The 16,545-nt window shown below is 47.4% G+C and overlaps 2 protein-coding genes across 5 annotated transcripts in view; both read right to left on the reverse strand.

Moving 5' to 3' along the window:
- Cpn2 (carboxypeptidase N subunit 2) overlaps nt 1-7,452 on the reverse strand; it is an 18,259-nt gene extending 10,807 nt beyond the window's left edge. Inside the window, exons 1-2 of one of the 4 annotated variants that reach the window (XM_029566389.1) lie at nt 7,325-7,424; nt 5,018-5,051 (exon numbers count right to left, since the gene is read on the reverse strand). The gene's annotated coding sequence lies outside the window, so the exon portion shown is untranslated. Of the gene's footprint in view, nt 1-5,017; nt 5,052-7,324 lie in introns of all 4 variants that reach the window. The other 3 variants (XM_029566390.1, XM_008839045.2, XM_029566391.1) reach the window with 3 other exon arrangements.
- Nucleotides 7,453-8,767: 1,315 nt separating this feature from the next.
- The window catches only part of Lrrc15 (leucine rich repeat containing 15), a 14,337-nt gene continuing 6,559 nt past the window's right edge, over nt 8,768-16,545 (reverse strand). The window contains exon 2 of the mRNA XM_008839034.2: nt 8,768-14,035. Coding sequence (XP_008837256.1) covers nt 12,260-14,032 — 1,773 coding nt within the window. The 5' untranslated portion in view covers nt 14,033-14,035 and the 3' untranslated portion in view covers nt 8,768-12,259. The remainder of the gene's footprint in view (nt 14,036-16,545) is intronic.

Raw genomic sequence — 16,545 nt, forward strand, 5'->3', positions numbered from 1 at the left:
CTTAAAAAACTCAGACTTTAAGAGTAAAAATAAATTGGTTTATTTGGGCCAACTGTCTTAAACACCCCAAAGGAAAGTATAACCAATGATTAAAGTGATCAGTATAACTCTTTAAGTGTCCATGTGCATAGCCAAAGGCTACATAACAAGGAACAATGCCAGACAGGAGATACCGTCCTTTGAGTTGTTGGCCAGGGTGGCCCAAGAGACTCCCAGAGAGTAACCCAGCATAGAACTGGGAAAATGAAGAACAGACCCCAATCTTGTCTAAAGGAACATTGGCAGCTAGGACTGCTGCTAGATGAAGAAGAGCTGATCTTCCTAAAACAAGGAACTATCGATAGGCTGACGAGACTCAGTGGTCGGACTTGCACCAGAGAACAGCTAGGGTCGGTGACAACACAGTGGGCAGTAACAGAGATGACAGAGGATTTGGGCTCCAGTAAGGGGGTGAGGCTATGGGAGGGTACCATTTGGGATGTGGGTATACATGAATAAGATTGTGTGGAATGTTCTATATGATATACACACACACACAAAATCAACAAATTAAAAAGAAAAGACATATTTGAGGAGGAAGCATAAAAATTTACTTTGTCTTAATTTGTAGAGGCCAAAAACATTACCATTGAAATCTACCTGATGACTGTATATTCATGCTCAGATGCCAAGGAGCTCATAAAGTAACTGTGACTAGTAATAATCAGATATATAGAGATTACAAATGCGTGTGCATCTTAGTGTCAATTGTATTGAAAATGAATCTTTCTGTATGAAACTGTATTTTAATAGTGAAATGGACATCTTTTTAAAGTTTGAACCTCATTTAATTTTATGTCTTATAGGGTTCATACTGAGTACAATATTGTCTAACTGTATTAATTCAACTGTAAACCTAAAAATTTATAGCCAGTTTTGAAGGAGATGCATCTTAGCTCTGGAAATTGTTATTGAATATGTCAATGCTGTTATAATGAAATTCTTCTGATTGTGTGGTTATTAAATAAATAATTTTTAAAAAATTTTAAAAGTCTAAGGGCTGGAGAGAAGGCTCAATAGTTAAGAGTACTTGCTGCTCTTCCAGAGGACATGAGTTCAGTTCCCAGCACCCATATCAGGAGGCTCACAATTGCCTATTACTCCAGCTACAGAATCTCTGACTCCTTCTCTGTGGGCACCTCCACATAAATAAAAATAAACCTTAAAAAAAAAAAAAGGCTAGCACAGTGGTGCACACTGGCAATCCCAGCACTCTGGAGGGTGGGGCAGGAGAATCAAACAAGTTAGGCCAGTCTGGACTACCTAAAAAGCTCAAAGTCAGCCTGGGCCGTATCAAGCAGTCCTATCTCAAAATAAAACAACTCCAAAAGAAGCCTGTCAACATCTACTAACAGATCATGAATGTAGCTTGCAGTTTGTTTATTCCTTGGTGAACCTTATGTCTCTTAATCTGTAGGTCACACATAAAGACTGGGAAGCCATATGGTTCACATGTCAGGATTATCTGGAAGCAATTGAATCACATTCCTACCTGCCAAGACCAAATGGGGCTCAGTTGCCCCTGCCCATTAGAAGGTGTGTACTCTAGGCCACAGTGGCGTCATTCAGTCATTTACATGGCCCTTGAGTCAAATCCCTGGTCCATGGCCTTATAGCCAAGTAACTTTGGGCATGTTATTATCTGTGCTTCAACGTCCTTATGTGTAATAGCAGTGCCTTCCATATTCTATAATTGTGAGCATTAGACGAACATGAGTTTCAAATCAGGCAACAGAATGAGCAATTAGGAAACTATATTAACTGCTGTTAGGTTGCAAGGCACCATCCTTACCAAAAAGACTATTTGAATAAAAATAGTAAGGATTAAAACCCACTCAATGGAAGAAAACTCATGCGTGGTACCATAAACCTAGCCAAATACACATAGGTGGAGAAGTCATAGATCTTGGGCTGTCACAACCCTAGACAAATGTAATTTCTTACTATGTGCAAAATATAGAACCTTAAATTTACAGACAAGTATCCCAGTTACCACCCATCAAAGAAGCTTCTTTTTCAAGAGACAGAGATTACTACAGACTTCCACAACTGGTCACACACAGAGATTGTCTGTGAATTGCCCAAGCCTAAGTGGCACATGTACAATGCAATCGACCTCTACACCTAAGGCTTACAGAACATAAAACAAGGGATGAAGAAGAGAACACTAAGGCATTTTTCAATTCTCATCAATGAAGCTCCCTCATGTAACAGAGGGCCAGGAACATAAAAGGCTACAAATGGTCAAAACATAGAGAATAAGAGTCTACAGAGTATGGATCCTTGGACAGGACTCCTATATTAAAATCCAGCCACCCAGGGCTCAGGGACCATTGTGGAAGAGGGGACGGAAAGATTGTAAGAGCCAGGAGGAGGTGCATGACCATATGGAAATAGTCCTACAGGATCCTAGGACTCTTCTCATACAACCCTACAGCAATGGTGTCAGCATGCACAAGACCCATGCAAACTCAAGCAGACAAAAACACAGCTCAGAACTGTGGAAATGGACAGCAGGCCCCAATCTTAATCAAAGAATTATTGGCAGCTGATTATTGCTAAGCGAAGAAGAGCTATCTTCTTAAAGGGAGGGATTCTAGATAGGCTGACTAGACCTGGGTGGATGAACTTGCACTGAGGGACATCTGGAAATGCTAACTTGACATGATAGGCCTTAACAAAAATGACAGAATATATCAAAGTGGGGGGGCACCTATGGGAGGAGACCAATGGGAAAGAGGGTATAATGATTATTAAGATGTTCTGTATAAAATACACAAAAATTCAATAAAAAATTTTTTAAAAATAAAAATTATTTAAAAATAATGTAGGAACGTACCAACAATTTTCTTACATAACAATGGTTTATCTCTGTGTTGGAAGATATAACAGAATTGGAAAACATCAAAAGGAAAGAAATGACTTAAATTTTCTTACTGAATAAACTTCAAAAAAATAAGGAAAAAAATATCATGTAGATAGAATACATTTGACTTTACTGAAAAAAAAATCAAGACAGAAAATCTCTTAGAGCATAGTTCTAAAATGTTTTCTGTTTCCTTCTGAGCCAGTTTACTTCCAAGGTTGGCTTTAATTCTCTGGCTGTCTCTCTGCTGCCCTCTGCTGGCTGCATCCTCCATCACGCAATTTCATCTTAGAAAGTATCTATTTGCAAACCTGCCTTAAGAAAGGGGGCCAAGGGACTGATTGCTCTTGCAGAGAACCAGGTTCGGTTCCCAGCACCCACATAGCAACTAACAACCATCCATAACTCCAGTTCCAGGGGATCCAACGCTATCTTGTAACCTCCACGGACATTGTATGACACAGGTGCACTTACATAAATGCACGTAAAACACTCATACACATAAAATAAAGATACTTCAATAACAAACAAACAAATAAATAAATAATAAATAAATAAGGGGACAACGGATCAGCTCATTCTCAGGTGGAGGAGGAAGGGGTGTGTTTCCCATGGGGGGCTGAGGGCAGGTGGGGTAGAAAGGTGACTGATAGTTCTCCCATTCACAAAGCTCTAGAACAGGTCTCTTGAAACTCAGAGAAAACTAGACGTGTCCTTGGTAGGGAAAGCAGGACTGTCACAGCGCACAACTCAGAGTTAAGGGGCCAGGGTGAGTCCTGAGTCTGTGCCCTTAAGGGTATTTGCTGTGACTCCGCAAGGCTTCTGTACCAGAAGGGGAATGACTGGGGACTGGCAGACTCCTCTCTAATTCCAGAGTGAATTAAACCAGAGAATCCCACCATCAGTCCACTTTTCCCATTTGAGTCGTGCTAGGCTGAGTAGACACTTCACCCACAGCTGCCCACAGGCTAAGAAGGTATGTCCTTCTATGGCAGGGTCAGTCTAGGGAAGATGGCTCTGAAAAATCACCCACAGTGACTCAAATCCTAAATACCTGAAGCATGGTTTAAGATGGACTGCCTGAAGGTGGGCATGTGCCATTGGCCTTATCTTCTCACCCCTTGGGGTGGGGTTCAGGGGGCTGTGTTCGGAGGAGAGAGTCCAGAATAGGGCCCTCCAAGGTTCAGGACAATATCTCCCTTGCCCTAGTCTGTAGAGACAGGGCTGTGAAGACAGGGAGGTATGAACTTGATCTACTCCCAGGCCAAGACTCACTCCCACTCAGAAATAACAGTTTGCGTTCTGAAGTCAGACAGTCTAGGCTCAAATCCTGTATCTATCTCTAATTAACTGTGTGGCCTGGGCTTCATTCTCTGCATCTTAAAGTGGTGAGCACAATACTACCTCCTGTCTGGGGATCGTGTAAGGATGAAGTGAGAGAATGCACAGAAAATTCCAAGCCCAGAGGTGGGTGAGAGTGCTTCTGGCCTGATAGTGCCCGTTACTCTTCTGAACTTAGCATGGCTCAGCTCTGGTGAGATGTCATCAGAGGTTTACTCTGGAAAAACCGATGAGATCATGCGACCACTCCACCACGGAGTGGAGCAACACCTCCCCACAGCCCTGTTCCTAACCCTTTCCTTCTCAGTGAAGGGACCTTGCTTTAGAGGGCATGGACTCTGACATCCCTGGCCAGGGGGAGGGAGAGAAACCCCTGCTTAGCCCAGGGCCCCTTCCCAGCCCTTCTTCAAGAGAGCAAGTTACAGGGCTCTCTGCTGCTATGGAAGAGTAGAGGTCTGCAACAGAGGCTACACCCTGGGAAGGTATCTACTTTGTGTCTGGGGAAACCAGTGAGTGACCACAGCAATACTTCCACACCCTGGCAAGCCAAAAATACCTGGCCTTTTCTACATTTTGAAATGCTTATTATTTTGTTTTGGTTGGCTGGGTGAAAATGGCCTTCCTCTTCTCAAATCGCTCTTGGGGTGATGCATTCCTATGTGCCCCAAGCTGATCTGTCATCCACCACAGAGCCAAGCCTTACTTTCTCTACAGAGTGCTGGGAGCCCAGAGCCCAGTGCTTGGTACCGACTGGGTTGAAATCTGCCTCACCTGCAGGATGGAGCTGCCTCTTGGACGGTGGCTTCTGTGGAAACAAGAAAAGGGTCTTTGGAGGCTCATCTGCTCCCCAGGCCTGGTTTCCCTTCCTCTCAGTCCAGCAAACTAATCTGAGGTCAGCAGGCAGGTCAGGACCCAGCACAACTTCCTCCCTGATGCTCCACCCCATCTCCACATGGGCCCACAGAGTGGAGCTGACTCTGAGGTCCTGCCTCCTGTTGGTGAATCTGGAACCACAGTGACAAGGATGATAAGGACACCTAACTCACAGCACTGTAAGTGCAGATGTGGCACGTGAAGGTGACACCAGCACTGGACTATCCAAAATAGGGGTCAGGGAGTGGAGAGATGGCTCAGATGTTAAGAGCACTGGCTGCTCTTACAGAGGACCCAGATTCAGCTCCACAGAACCAGATAGTGGTTAACAACCATCAGTAACTCCAGTTCTAGGGGATCTTACACCATCTTCTGGCCTCTGCAGGCATTGCACACATGGGTGTACTTAACATGCAGGCAAAACACTAATACACACAAAAAATAAATAATTTTTAAATAAAAATAGAAGGAACCAGACTGGAGAGCACTGGTTGTTCTTGCAGAGGACATGGGTTCAATTCCTAGCACCCACATGGTGGCTAACAACTGTCCATAACTCCAGTTCCAGGGGCTCTGATGCACTCTTCTGACCTCCTTGGGCATTCCATAACACAGGTGCACCTACCTATATGCAGTGCACTACTCATACACATAAAATAAAAATGAATAAAAAATTAAAAAAAAAAAAACTAGAAGGAACCTGGATATGTGACCTGAGGGAATGGTGAAGTGACTCTGGTATAGGGATGGAATAAGAGTCTCCTCAGTACCTCTAGAGTGACAGATACGGGGCTGGAGGGATGGCTCAGTGGTTAAGAGCACTGGCTGCTCTTGCAGAGGACCCAGGTTTGATTCTCAGCACCCACATGGTAGCTATCAACGGTCTGTAACTCCAGTTCCAGGGGAATTTGGCTCCCTCTTCTGACCTCCATGGGCATTGCATGACATGGGTGCACTTACTACATACATGCAAGCAATATACTCATACACAGAAAATAAAAATAATAAAATATTTTTAAATGAGTACTCTGTATAACAGGAGGCACAGATCCCAGTACCCCCTGTAAGGTGTGAGGCTTGACCCCCACACAAATGTCACCCCTTACACACACACACACACACAGAGAGAGAGAGAGAGAGAGAGAGAGAGAGAGAGAGAGAGAGAGAGAGCTTCCTGGTCATTACCTCTCTGCAGTGGCATTGCTAAGGCTCAAGGGAGTTTGGTTTTGTGGAAAAGCTGGCATTTTGACATAAGGTACCGCCCGGGTGCTAGCACTTTCCTCCCCTGCCATACCCCCCTGCCAGGTCCTTGGTGATGCTTCAGAATGCCTGTGCCCACCTCTCCCTGTTCTACAACCCCCCCAAGCCAGTGAAAATCCCCAGGAAGCCTTCTTGTACTGCCCCTCCTTTAGATGGCAGGTCACTGGTGTCCTCTACTGAACACTGGATCCTTCTGTTCTATGTTGGAGTTAGCTGCATCCACCTAAGTGAACCCCAGGAGTCAGGGTCCTGTTTCTGGATCCTGGTTCCCACCTCTGCATCCCAGCACCTGGCTCAATGAATGGAATGTGCATGGCTCTCTGTGACCACGGGCTTAGTGGAGAGCCGAAGCGCTTTGGCTCTGTTGATGCAGCCAGGTCTGTATTGAAATCCAGACACTGTACCTACTACCTGTGTGGGCTCAAGCAGATCCCTCCATATCTCTAAGCCTCAATTTCCTCATTGTAATTAGAACCCCAGCCCTCAGGGTTAAAATTAGTATCTGATTAGACAGTACATATAAAGCACCACACAGTGCCTGGCAAATAGCAAACTTTCAATTTAGTCCTAAATGACCATGAATTTTATCATTTTATCATTACGCTGGGAATGAAAGGGGAAACAGTACTAATTATGCCAGATGACAGGCACAGACCAGGGTGGACCATGGACCTTGGCCACTCTGCCCAACTCCATTCACTGCCAATTCCAGAGGACCAGTCATCCTCCCCTTAGGATCCCCCTGCCCGACATTTTCTGCCTCCTCCCAGTCAGGCCTAGCTGAGGGGCTCATCCAGGGGAGGGGTTCCAGTTACTGCAGCATGTTGGGGCTGGGAAACTGGGAAACAGGGAAGAACAGCAAGCCCCTTTCCAGTGCACCAGCCAGGACCCTAGGCCAGATGTCCCCACATCCCCAGAGACCTGAGAGTGACACAGAAGGCCTACCGTGAGGGACTGGGCTGGTGGGGACAGCAGCCCTGGCTCTTTCCCCTCTTCCTTGGGATCAGAAGCGTGTCCTGTGCAGTCTGTGGTCAGCTGAATCCAGCCCCAGCACTTTGATAAAGTTCCAGGCAGGGTTCCTCCCCTCACATGGACTGACTCTTCCTGGAATGTCACCAAGGCCATCAGGGCAAGGCCTCTGAAGATTGCAAAATGACCCTGGATGTTTCCCACAAACAGATGCCTGATTAATAGGGCTAAAACCCCCAGTGAGGGTACTGACTTGGCAGCTTTAGGACCCTAAGTATCCACTAGCCTTTAAAACATGCCCCCAGGCTGCTCTGAGGTGAGGGCCACCCCCTTGTGAGGGGAGTTCTGGGCTCATAAGTCACCTCAGCTATAGCTGGCCCTAACCTTGCTCAGCACTCAGTGATACCACTAAGAGAAGATCTAAGAAGCTGCCAGTCTCTTGCTCTGTTTGTTGATTTGCTTGTTTCATGAATTTTCTTTTTTTAATACCAGGGGGCGGGTGGGTAATGTGTTCAAACTGAAGGTATGTGCACATCTGTACATCTGTGCATGCATGTGTAGAGGGAGATTTGCATCATGAGCTCCAGGGATCATCCATGAGACAGACGTGCAAATTTCATCCCTTTTGCCAATATCCAGAAACGTATCCCAGTGGGCTTAAAGTGATTAGGGAAGGATAAAGAAGACCTGTCTCCTATCATCAAAGGGGCCCAGCCCTACAATATGGTGAACATTATTGATCAGAGCCCAATTTCCTGGAATAGACTTACACCTGCAGGAGAGTTAAGAGAGCCCATGAAGTGCACTATGAAGCCCCTTTCCTGGCTAAGACAGTGGATGAGGGAACAGTGGATCATCCTTTTCCGAACTGCATAGTGAACACCCAGTGAATTTCAATGCCCTGGTGACATAGAAGCAGCCCCAGCCTGAGAATCTGAGGTCTCAGGCTAGCCCAGCCATGAATTCACAGGGTAACTCTGGGAAATTCATTTCCTGTCCCTTTTTCTTTTTTTTTTCTTTTTTTTTTGTCTTTTGAGATGGGAGTCTCACTATGTATCCTTGGCTGGCCTGGAACTCACAAAACAGACCAAACTGGCCTTTAACTCACAGAAATATACCTACCTCTGCCTCCTGTGTACTGGGATTAAAGGTGTATGCCACAATGTCCAGCCTGGCTTTCATTTCCTATCTTGAACGCACAATCTTTGTCTGTAAAATGGGTCGAACCTCTTCTTAAAGTCCCTCCTAACCGCAGTGGCCTATGGTTATTTTTTATTTCCTATTCAGGCTCCATGTTCTTTCCAAAGGCCAGGATCTACTTTTATGAGGGCCATCCCATCCGGGCCTTCGTATAGATGGCAAGAGCAGCATCCACGGGTGTGAGACCCCTCATCGTGATGTCCACAGAGAACACACACATCCTGTGTATACCATTTATTGTTGATTCTATACACCAATCTGTAACAAGCAGCAGGTAGCAAAGGACAAACCCGCAACCCTGCCCACCAGGGGTCACACTCTATAAATCCCCTGGAGGCCTACAAATCTCTAACAGCACTGCCAAGCACTTGGGACTATTTGCAGAGATCCTCTAGCAAAGCAAGCTTGATTGCTGTAGAAGGCAGCGTGAAGGTAATGGGAGGTGAGAACAAACTCTCCTTAGGACAAGGGCCCTGGGGCTGGGAGGGACTTCACCTGGAAGCTGTCTGCTGCCTACTATGTCCAGTGGCTTTGCTCCCAAGACCATCAGCACCTTCCCTGCAGCAAGATCTGGTTCTGACTGCAGGGTTTGTGACTGGATCTCTGAGTGGCTTGCAGCTGTCTAGGACACATGCAGCACCTGCTTCCTGACTCCAGTTACCCATGTGCTCCCCAAATTCAGTCTCATTGGCCATGAGGTTGGAAGGTGATTCCTGAAGTGGTTCTATTCTGCCATCTGAAAGCGGCTGCCTGTGAAAAAGCTCCAAGGACTGGCAGCTGTGCCTCTGTCCTGTTTTCTCTGGTCTCATGATGAAAGCTGCAGACAGGCTATAAGGTCTTGTTCAGAGATCTCCTATTGAGCAATGTACAGAGCAGGCCGTCACAGGCACCATCACGATGCCTTACTATAATGGTGGTACTCATTCCACAGGGTTTCCAGAATGTTTAAAGGAGAATGAGTGTCATGAGCTTTGAAAGGTACCCAGGTACCTGAACATCTTTTAACATGGTGTTTCGAATTGACCTTTATTAGCTTTCCTCCAACATTGACTCCTCTTCCCATTCTACATAAAGGCTGCTGGTGATGGAGGGTGACCCAGAAACCAGTGAACAGATGAGGAAAGTGAATTGAACTCTGTACCCTATCACAAATTTCTGGGGACCACAGAGCTCATTCCAGCCCCAAGAATTGAGAAAATTCATTATCCTATTGGAAAGAAGTTTTTTACAACCACCTCCCTAGCTAGACAACATGGTTCAGAAAATCTGAAAGGCCTGGCAGTGAGGAGCAGGCCATTCCTGGAGGGAGAAAGAAGCAGTGAGCTTGGAGGGTCACAGGAAGGCTCCACTGTCGCTACCATCTGTGTGTGTCTCCTCAAGCCAGCCTTTGGGCCTGAGAAATACTCCAGTGTCCTGCCGAATGTCAGAAGCAGCCAAGGGCTCAGGATAAGATTGGCAGGGGACCCTGGGTGGAGAGAATTCATCCTCTTTCCATCCCTAGCCCACTTGGGCTGGACATACCTCACAAGAAGTACCTGACGGTTCTGGCTTTGGAGAACATGGTACCAAACCATGTTTCCATCTGCAAGAGCAGGCCCAGCTTTCTCTCCCTCCACCCAAAGGTCCACAACAGACCAGACCACAGTCACCAGAACTATGCTTACATTCACTTTTGGGTTGGGGCCAGTCTTCATACATGTGCACCAAACGCTATAGATCATTTGAAAAGTCCTTGAAAACCCAGATTTGCTTTGGAGAGATGTTTTTTGACTGACATCAGATTCTCTGGGACAGAGAGTTAAAAAGACGCACTGTGCTAGTTTTCACAAACATTCCTTCTGGGCTTTTCTGGCAGGGGACTGGAGGGGAAGAAGCCTGGCCATCCTGTCGGTTCCCGGCTATGGGGGGATTTCTAATTTGTCTTATAAGGCAGAGGGTACTGTGAACACCAGTCCAGATTAGAGATAGATTTCCAGATTCCTGCAGTCAGTTGAAATTCTCCCTGGGTGACACAGAAACCTGAAATTCTCCAAGTCAGTTTTTAGTTCTGCACATGTGGACCGGTTGTCCTGAGAGAGGTTGTCTTGAGCATAATTGTTTAACATTGTGGATATGGATACTGTGGATACTAGATAGCAAGAAGCATAGCCAAGGCAGGTGTACTGCAATTATAACTCAGAGAAAACCCTGGCCCAACTGGTAACCAGACCCCAGACAGGAGGCTCTCCAGATCTAGCTGTGCCCCCCAGTGTGACCTGCCAGTGTGTCCTGACATCTGCTGTCTGTGAACACCCTGCAGTCTAGCTACCAGCTGACTAATGTTGATGGAGAATTTGACCACAGTGTAGAAGGATTCCTGGTTTCCATTATATTTGGATGTTCAACTGAAAGATCTCATCTTTGAGCTATTTCACTTCCCCCAAATGGAAAGCAAAAATTACAAACAGATATGGGCATGTCATGCCCATAAAAGGTCCAGCGGAGGAGCCTCCAATGAGCATTACAGGACTTGTTGGCAGGAAAGAAGTGTGTTTTCACAGGCTGCTGTAGTCAGGATGCCTCTAGCCTGGCCAACCTGGCTGCCTCTTGTCCTGTTCCTACCTACACCTTCTCTTCCATCCCTGGCAGCTGGGACTTTGTAAGGGCTGGCCATGGGGCGAGGGGTGTGAGGATTCCTCCCATTCACACAGGAAGCCAGCAAGTCCACGCCATCTCCAGAAGTCTTCCAGAACAAGCTTGGAGTAGTGGGTACTCTGATGTTATTTGGTGTGGTGTATGAGAATTCAGCAGTCTGTACATTATCACACTCTCACTTTTCTGTATGTATGTGATAATCCAATTAGAAATAGGAATGGAACTATGTAGAGGTGAGTGTAAGGACCCCAGGCACCAGGTTTCTTTCTCCATCCAATACTAACAAGCTGATATTTTTAGAACTTGGCAATCCTTCATGATTTTGTGCCATTAAGGACTATGATCTTCAAAAGAAAGTTTGCAGTTTGGAAGCCTCATTCTCTAAAAGGCTGGACTTGTTACATAGGCGCCTTTCTTCCTTCTTCAGCTAAAAATCCCAGGAGATGCCGATGACGAGTGTGTCCAAGAGCCGAGGGACATGGGTCCTCTCTTCAAAGCGTCCTCCAAGCCAGGGACACGGAGCTAAAAGGTTCAAAGCCTTCTTTAAGGAGAAAATTCATTCTGCCTTCAGCAGCAGGAAACCAAGGAGAGAACTTTCACTTGGGGGGGACAGAGTCAAGCCATGGCACAAAAAGAGAAGCAAAAGAAGGGAAATCAATTTATATAATACTTTGAGGCATGGGTTGTCCCAATGGAGAATTATCCCACTGTGTGAGCAGACCTTGTCATCATTAAGACTACCAAGGCTAGGAGGGGCCAGAAGCAGGGAAGGTTGTTCTTGGAGGAAAGGTGATGATAATTTGGCAAAGGGTCCTTCTGAAGGAAGCATGGGTGTTGACCTAGAAATCCCTCAGGTTTTTCTATGGCCAATTGGATCGATCCCTCTGGATGTAGATGGTCCTGAAAGGCCCATTTCTGTACAGAAGACTCAGGAGGTCAGGACACGATAGGGCACTTTCTCTAAGGTCTAGAGGGCCATCAGAGCTTGGCTGTATGGACACAGGTTTGGAGCCCAAATGATGACATTCTCAGGTGCTCTGGTCTCGCCTTTCTCCAGCCCTGCACGAACCTGCCTCCCTAACACTCATTGGGTGACTTCATCTGCATCAGGACAGCCTGGCTCCTCTTCTTACAGCAGCAGCAGCAGATGCAGGCAGCTAGGGAACAGGCTAAGGCAATGACACCAATTACAATGGCAGCGATGGCCAGCCCACTCTGGGCCCGGGTCATGCCCCAGGTATTGCGGTCATCAGTGGGGTCGATGGTGGTCAGATCACTGTAGTCTTCCATGGAAGTGGTGGCTTCCGTAGTAGAGAAGATGGATGTAGCTTCGGGGTAGCTGGGTGTGTCAGGGTAACTGGGTGTATCTACATACCGTGGCACTTCTGGGTAGCTGGGACTCTCAGGGATTGCTGGGGCCTGGACACTAGGCACAGCGACATTGACATTGATGATGACAAGGGACTGGCCGCGGAAATTGGCTGGGCTGGCACACACTGGGAGAGCGTCTGTCCCCAACCTGCCCTTGTTAAGCAGGAGCCAGTTGCGAAGTGGAAGGATATCTGAGTCACACCTCCAGGGGTTGTCATAGAGACGCAGCTCACACAGGTTCCCCAAGTGATCAAAGATGCCCAGGGGCAAGTTCTCCAGCTGGTTGTTCTGCAGCTGGATGGTCATGAGGCCGTTGACATTGGCAAAGATGTTGCCTGGAAGCTGTCGGAGGCGGTTGTTCTGGAGAGAGATGTTCTGGAGGTTGGCCAACGCTCGGAAGACATTCCCATCCAGGTCCTGCAAAGCGTTGGTGTGGAGGGACAGTTCTCGAAGCTCTGTCAGCCCATTAAATGCTCCTGGAGAGATGAAGCTGATCTGGTTGCGACTAAGAATCAGAACTTGCAACTGGTGCAGGTTGTTGAAGATGTTATCGGGTAGGGAAGTGATGTGGTTGTCATAGAGCCACAGCTCCCGAAGGTTGTGCATGGGCCCAAAGACCCCCGGGGAGAGCTCCTTCAGGGAATTCCCAAAGAGTGTGAGCCGGTTGAGCTGGGGCAGCTGCATGAAGATGCCAGGGGGCAGCTGCGAGATGTGGTTGTTGGAGAGATAGAGTCTCTGGAGGTTGCGGTTATTGTGGAAGAGGCCAGGGGAGAGTGTGCCAATCTGGTTCTGCTGGAGGGCCAGCTCCTGGAGGTTGCCAAGCCCATCGAAGGTGCCCATGGGAATGTCTGTGAGCCTGTTCTCATAGAGCCGGAGTACCTGAAGGTTGCCCAGGTGCTGGAAGACCCTGGGAGACAAGTGGGTGAGGCTGTTCTTACCCAGATTGAGCTTGGTGAGTCCCACCAGGTGGTCAAAGACACCATCAGGGACATATTCCAGATGGTTCCCATGCAACTGCAGTTCTTTAAGGTTGCTAAACTGGGAGAAGTGGGCTGGCTGGATCTGCACCAGCTGGTTACTAGACAGAAGGAGGGATTCCAGGTTGTCCAGGCCCTGGAAGAGGCCAACAGGCAGCATCTGTAGCTTGTTGTTGGCGAGGCTGAGGTAGCGCAGCGAGCCCAGGTTTCGGAAGGCACCTGGCATGATGTTTGACAGCTCATTCTTCTCCATCCTCAGGGCAATGAGGGCTGAGGTGTTGAGGAATGGGGCCTCAGTGAGTTCGGTAATGTGTGTGTTGAGGACCTGAAGGCTCATAGCATTCCAGGGCAGAGGGGTAGGCATTGCCACAATGCGTGCTCCTGTGCACTCCACCTGGGAGGCCCTGGAGCAGGTACACTCACTAGGGCAGCCATAGTAGGCCAAGCCTGCAGCCCAGGCCTGGCAGCCCACCAGCAAAAGGAAGTAATGTTTCAGTGGCATGGCCTGTGTGGAGAGAGAACATGTGTGAGTCAGGGGCAGCTCAGTAAGTCATTCAAGCCACCCAACTCAAAGCTTTGTCTGCTTTGGCCAGAAAGTCTCTGGCCATCCTACTTCCACACCCTTGCCCAAGCAACTCCCCTGCCTAGAAAGTTCCTCAAGTCTTCCCCCAAACTTCTAGGTCAAGTTCAAGTTCAGCCACCTCTAAGAAGTTTTCAGGATTCCACTAGCTTGTATTAGTTACCCTCCTGTGCAGGTGGTGATCCCAACCACCTCTATTGCTATACCATAGTCAGCCTTGGATGGCATTCATCTGTTCTCTTCTCCAGTTAACAAGGTTTTCAAGGACAGGAGCTCATCTTCCAATCGTACAGACTCCTGAGGTAGAATCTATCTGTCTGTCTAATTAACTGAGAATTTCATACTTGCATAGAATGTATTTTGAACGTATTCACCCCCATTCCTCCTCCTAACTCCTTCCAGATGCACCCCACCCTTCCAACTTCATGCCTTCTTTATTTTTTTATAAGCCACCAAATCCAGTTTGTGCTGCCCCTACACTTGTGCGTGTGGAATATCCCCTGTAGTGTAGTCCACCTACCAGGGGCCATACCCTTAAATAGAATTGACTCTCCAGTCACAGCCATCAACTTTCAGTAGCTCCTCAACTTGGGTGGGCTCATGAGCACCCCCCACCCCATGATAAAATGTTGACTGACTTGATTTTGTGCTGCTCTTATACAGGCAACCACAGCTGCTGTGAGTTCATAAGTACAATGTTCCTGTGTGTTTAGAAGACAGTCTCACCTCAGTCCTCCCCAATCGTTAGCTATTAAAATCTTCCCACCCCTCTTTGGCAATGTCCCCTGAGAAGGTTTATCTTATCTCTCTGTAGCCCTCACAGCACAGGAACGGGCAGGTGGAACAGGACCTTGTTAGAAGAAACAGAGAAGAAAGAATAAGTCAATAGGGCCTGAGCCTGGGAAAGCTCCTCAGGCCACCAGCAGGGGCAGTGGAGGGAAAGGAAGGACCACATTGCTGATGTGTGGGAAGACTAGGGTAAGCAGCTCTTCCTACCCTCCCTCCATCATGCCTTGCCCAGCCCACCACCACTACCACACTGGCCCTTCCTCAGCCTGTCCTCATTAGCTACACCTGGGCTTAATCCACACCACCTTCTGATAAGAACCCACTGTCTGTACCATGTGCTGTCTGTCTGGAAGATGTTGCTGGGCCTTAGTTGATGCCCAGCGCCTGACCTCTGGTATGAGTCCCAGGTCCTACTGAGAAACACTGGGTGGCCTGCAGTGAGTGCCTGAAAAGTTAGACACACTTTGAGCTGAAGGATGTAAGTGGGTCCAGATGTCCCCTTGGGCACAGGGCTAGTCTGGGCATGGAGCCAAATACATGGAAGGGCTTGGTGTTGAAGTCATCCACACCAGTGATAAATGTAGAGACCTGGGCATAGTTCCCTACATGAATATTTAAGCATTACTATTTGACCTTGAATGGAAGTTCTCAAGACTCTGACTTTGGCTTCCTCACCTGCTAAGTGAGCATGATGACCCTGTTCTTTGGGGTGTTGTATGGGGCCGAAGGAGAGTAGACTCTAGGGCCTCCTATACAGGGCTGTACTAATGTGTGTAATTATTTCTAACTTATCCATAACATCCATTCACAGGCCCCTGAAGGCAGGAAGGCCTCAAAGTACTTTTAGTCTGGCATTCTTAGTCAAGGAGCTAAGGATGTCTGTATATAGGTTAAGAGTGTCCATTACTTTGCCCGCAGTTCAAAGGGGCCTATAACTACTGAGGCCTAAGGAGTTTCTGCCTCTCATCATTTTATGGGGAGGCAGGAAATGGGGAAACAGGCTCCAATCTCAAAGCTCCAGTCCCCAGACTCCTAGGTGAGGACGTTAGTGGCAATGCAGCGTCTCTTCTAACAAGCAAAGCTGCTGAGTGGGAGACAGGACTGTTAGCCAGGCATTCAAGACATGTCCTGCTGGCAGAGAAGGCATTTTTAGCTTCTCTTGGTTACCTGAGCTCATGGGCTTGAAGCCTGGTTCATCACTGAAACCATTCCTGGCTTCCCAATCTGCCTCAGCCTGGTATGCCCCTACTTTGTCCTCCTACCAAACAAGTGACTCAGAGAGAAACACCCCACTAGTCCCCTACCTACACTGGCCTCAACATTTTACTTATTCACAGTCCTTCCTGGCCCTGGCCTGCTGAACTTTCATGCAAGGCTTGGCTAAGTATGTAGAACTGTGGAGCAGGGAAAGGGAAAGGAAAAAAGAATACCTTGGCCACTGGAGTCCAGGGGCAATGACTGGGAGCCAGATAAAGCTGTGGACCAACAGAGAGTACATAGAGACCCCAGGTGTGGGGACTGCTAGTACTTGGGAGCTCAGACAAGAAGATCCCAGAAAAAAAAGAAAGAAAGAAAAGAAAACTGAACTGATAAAATTCTCAAACTAAAAATATAATTGTATTCTAGAATGTAAATTCATATTTCTA

Source organism: Nannospalax galili, unplaced genomic scaffold (genome assembly GCF_000622305.1).
Source record: "Nannospalax galili isolate Female #2095 unplaced genomic scaffold, S.galili_v1.0 scaffold599, whole genome shotgun sequence".
In the NCBI taxonomy this organism is placed as follows: domain Eukaryota; kingdom Metazoa; phylum Chordata; class Mammalia; order Rodentia; family Spalacidae; genus Nannospalax; species Nannospalax galili.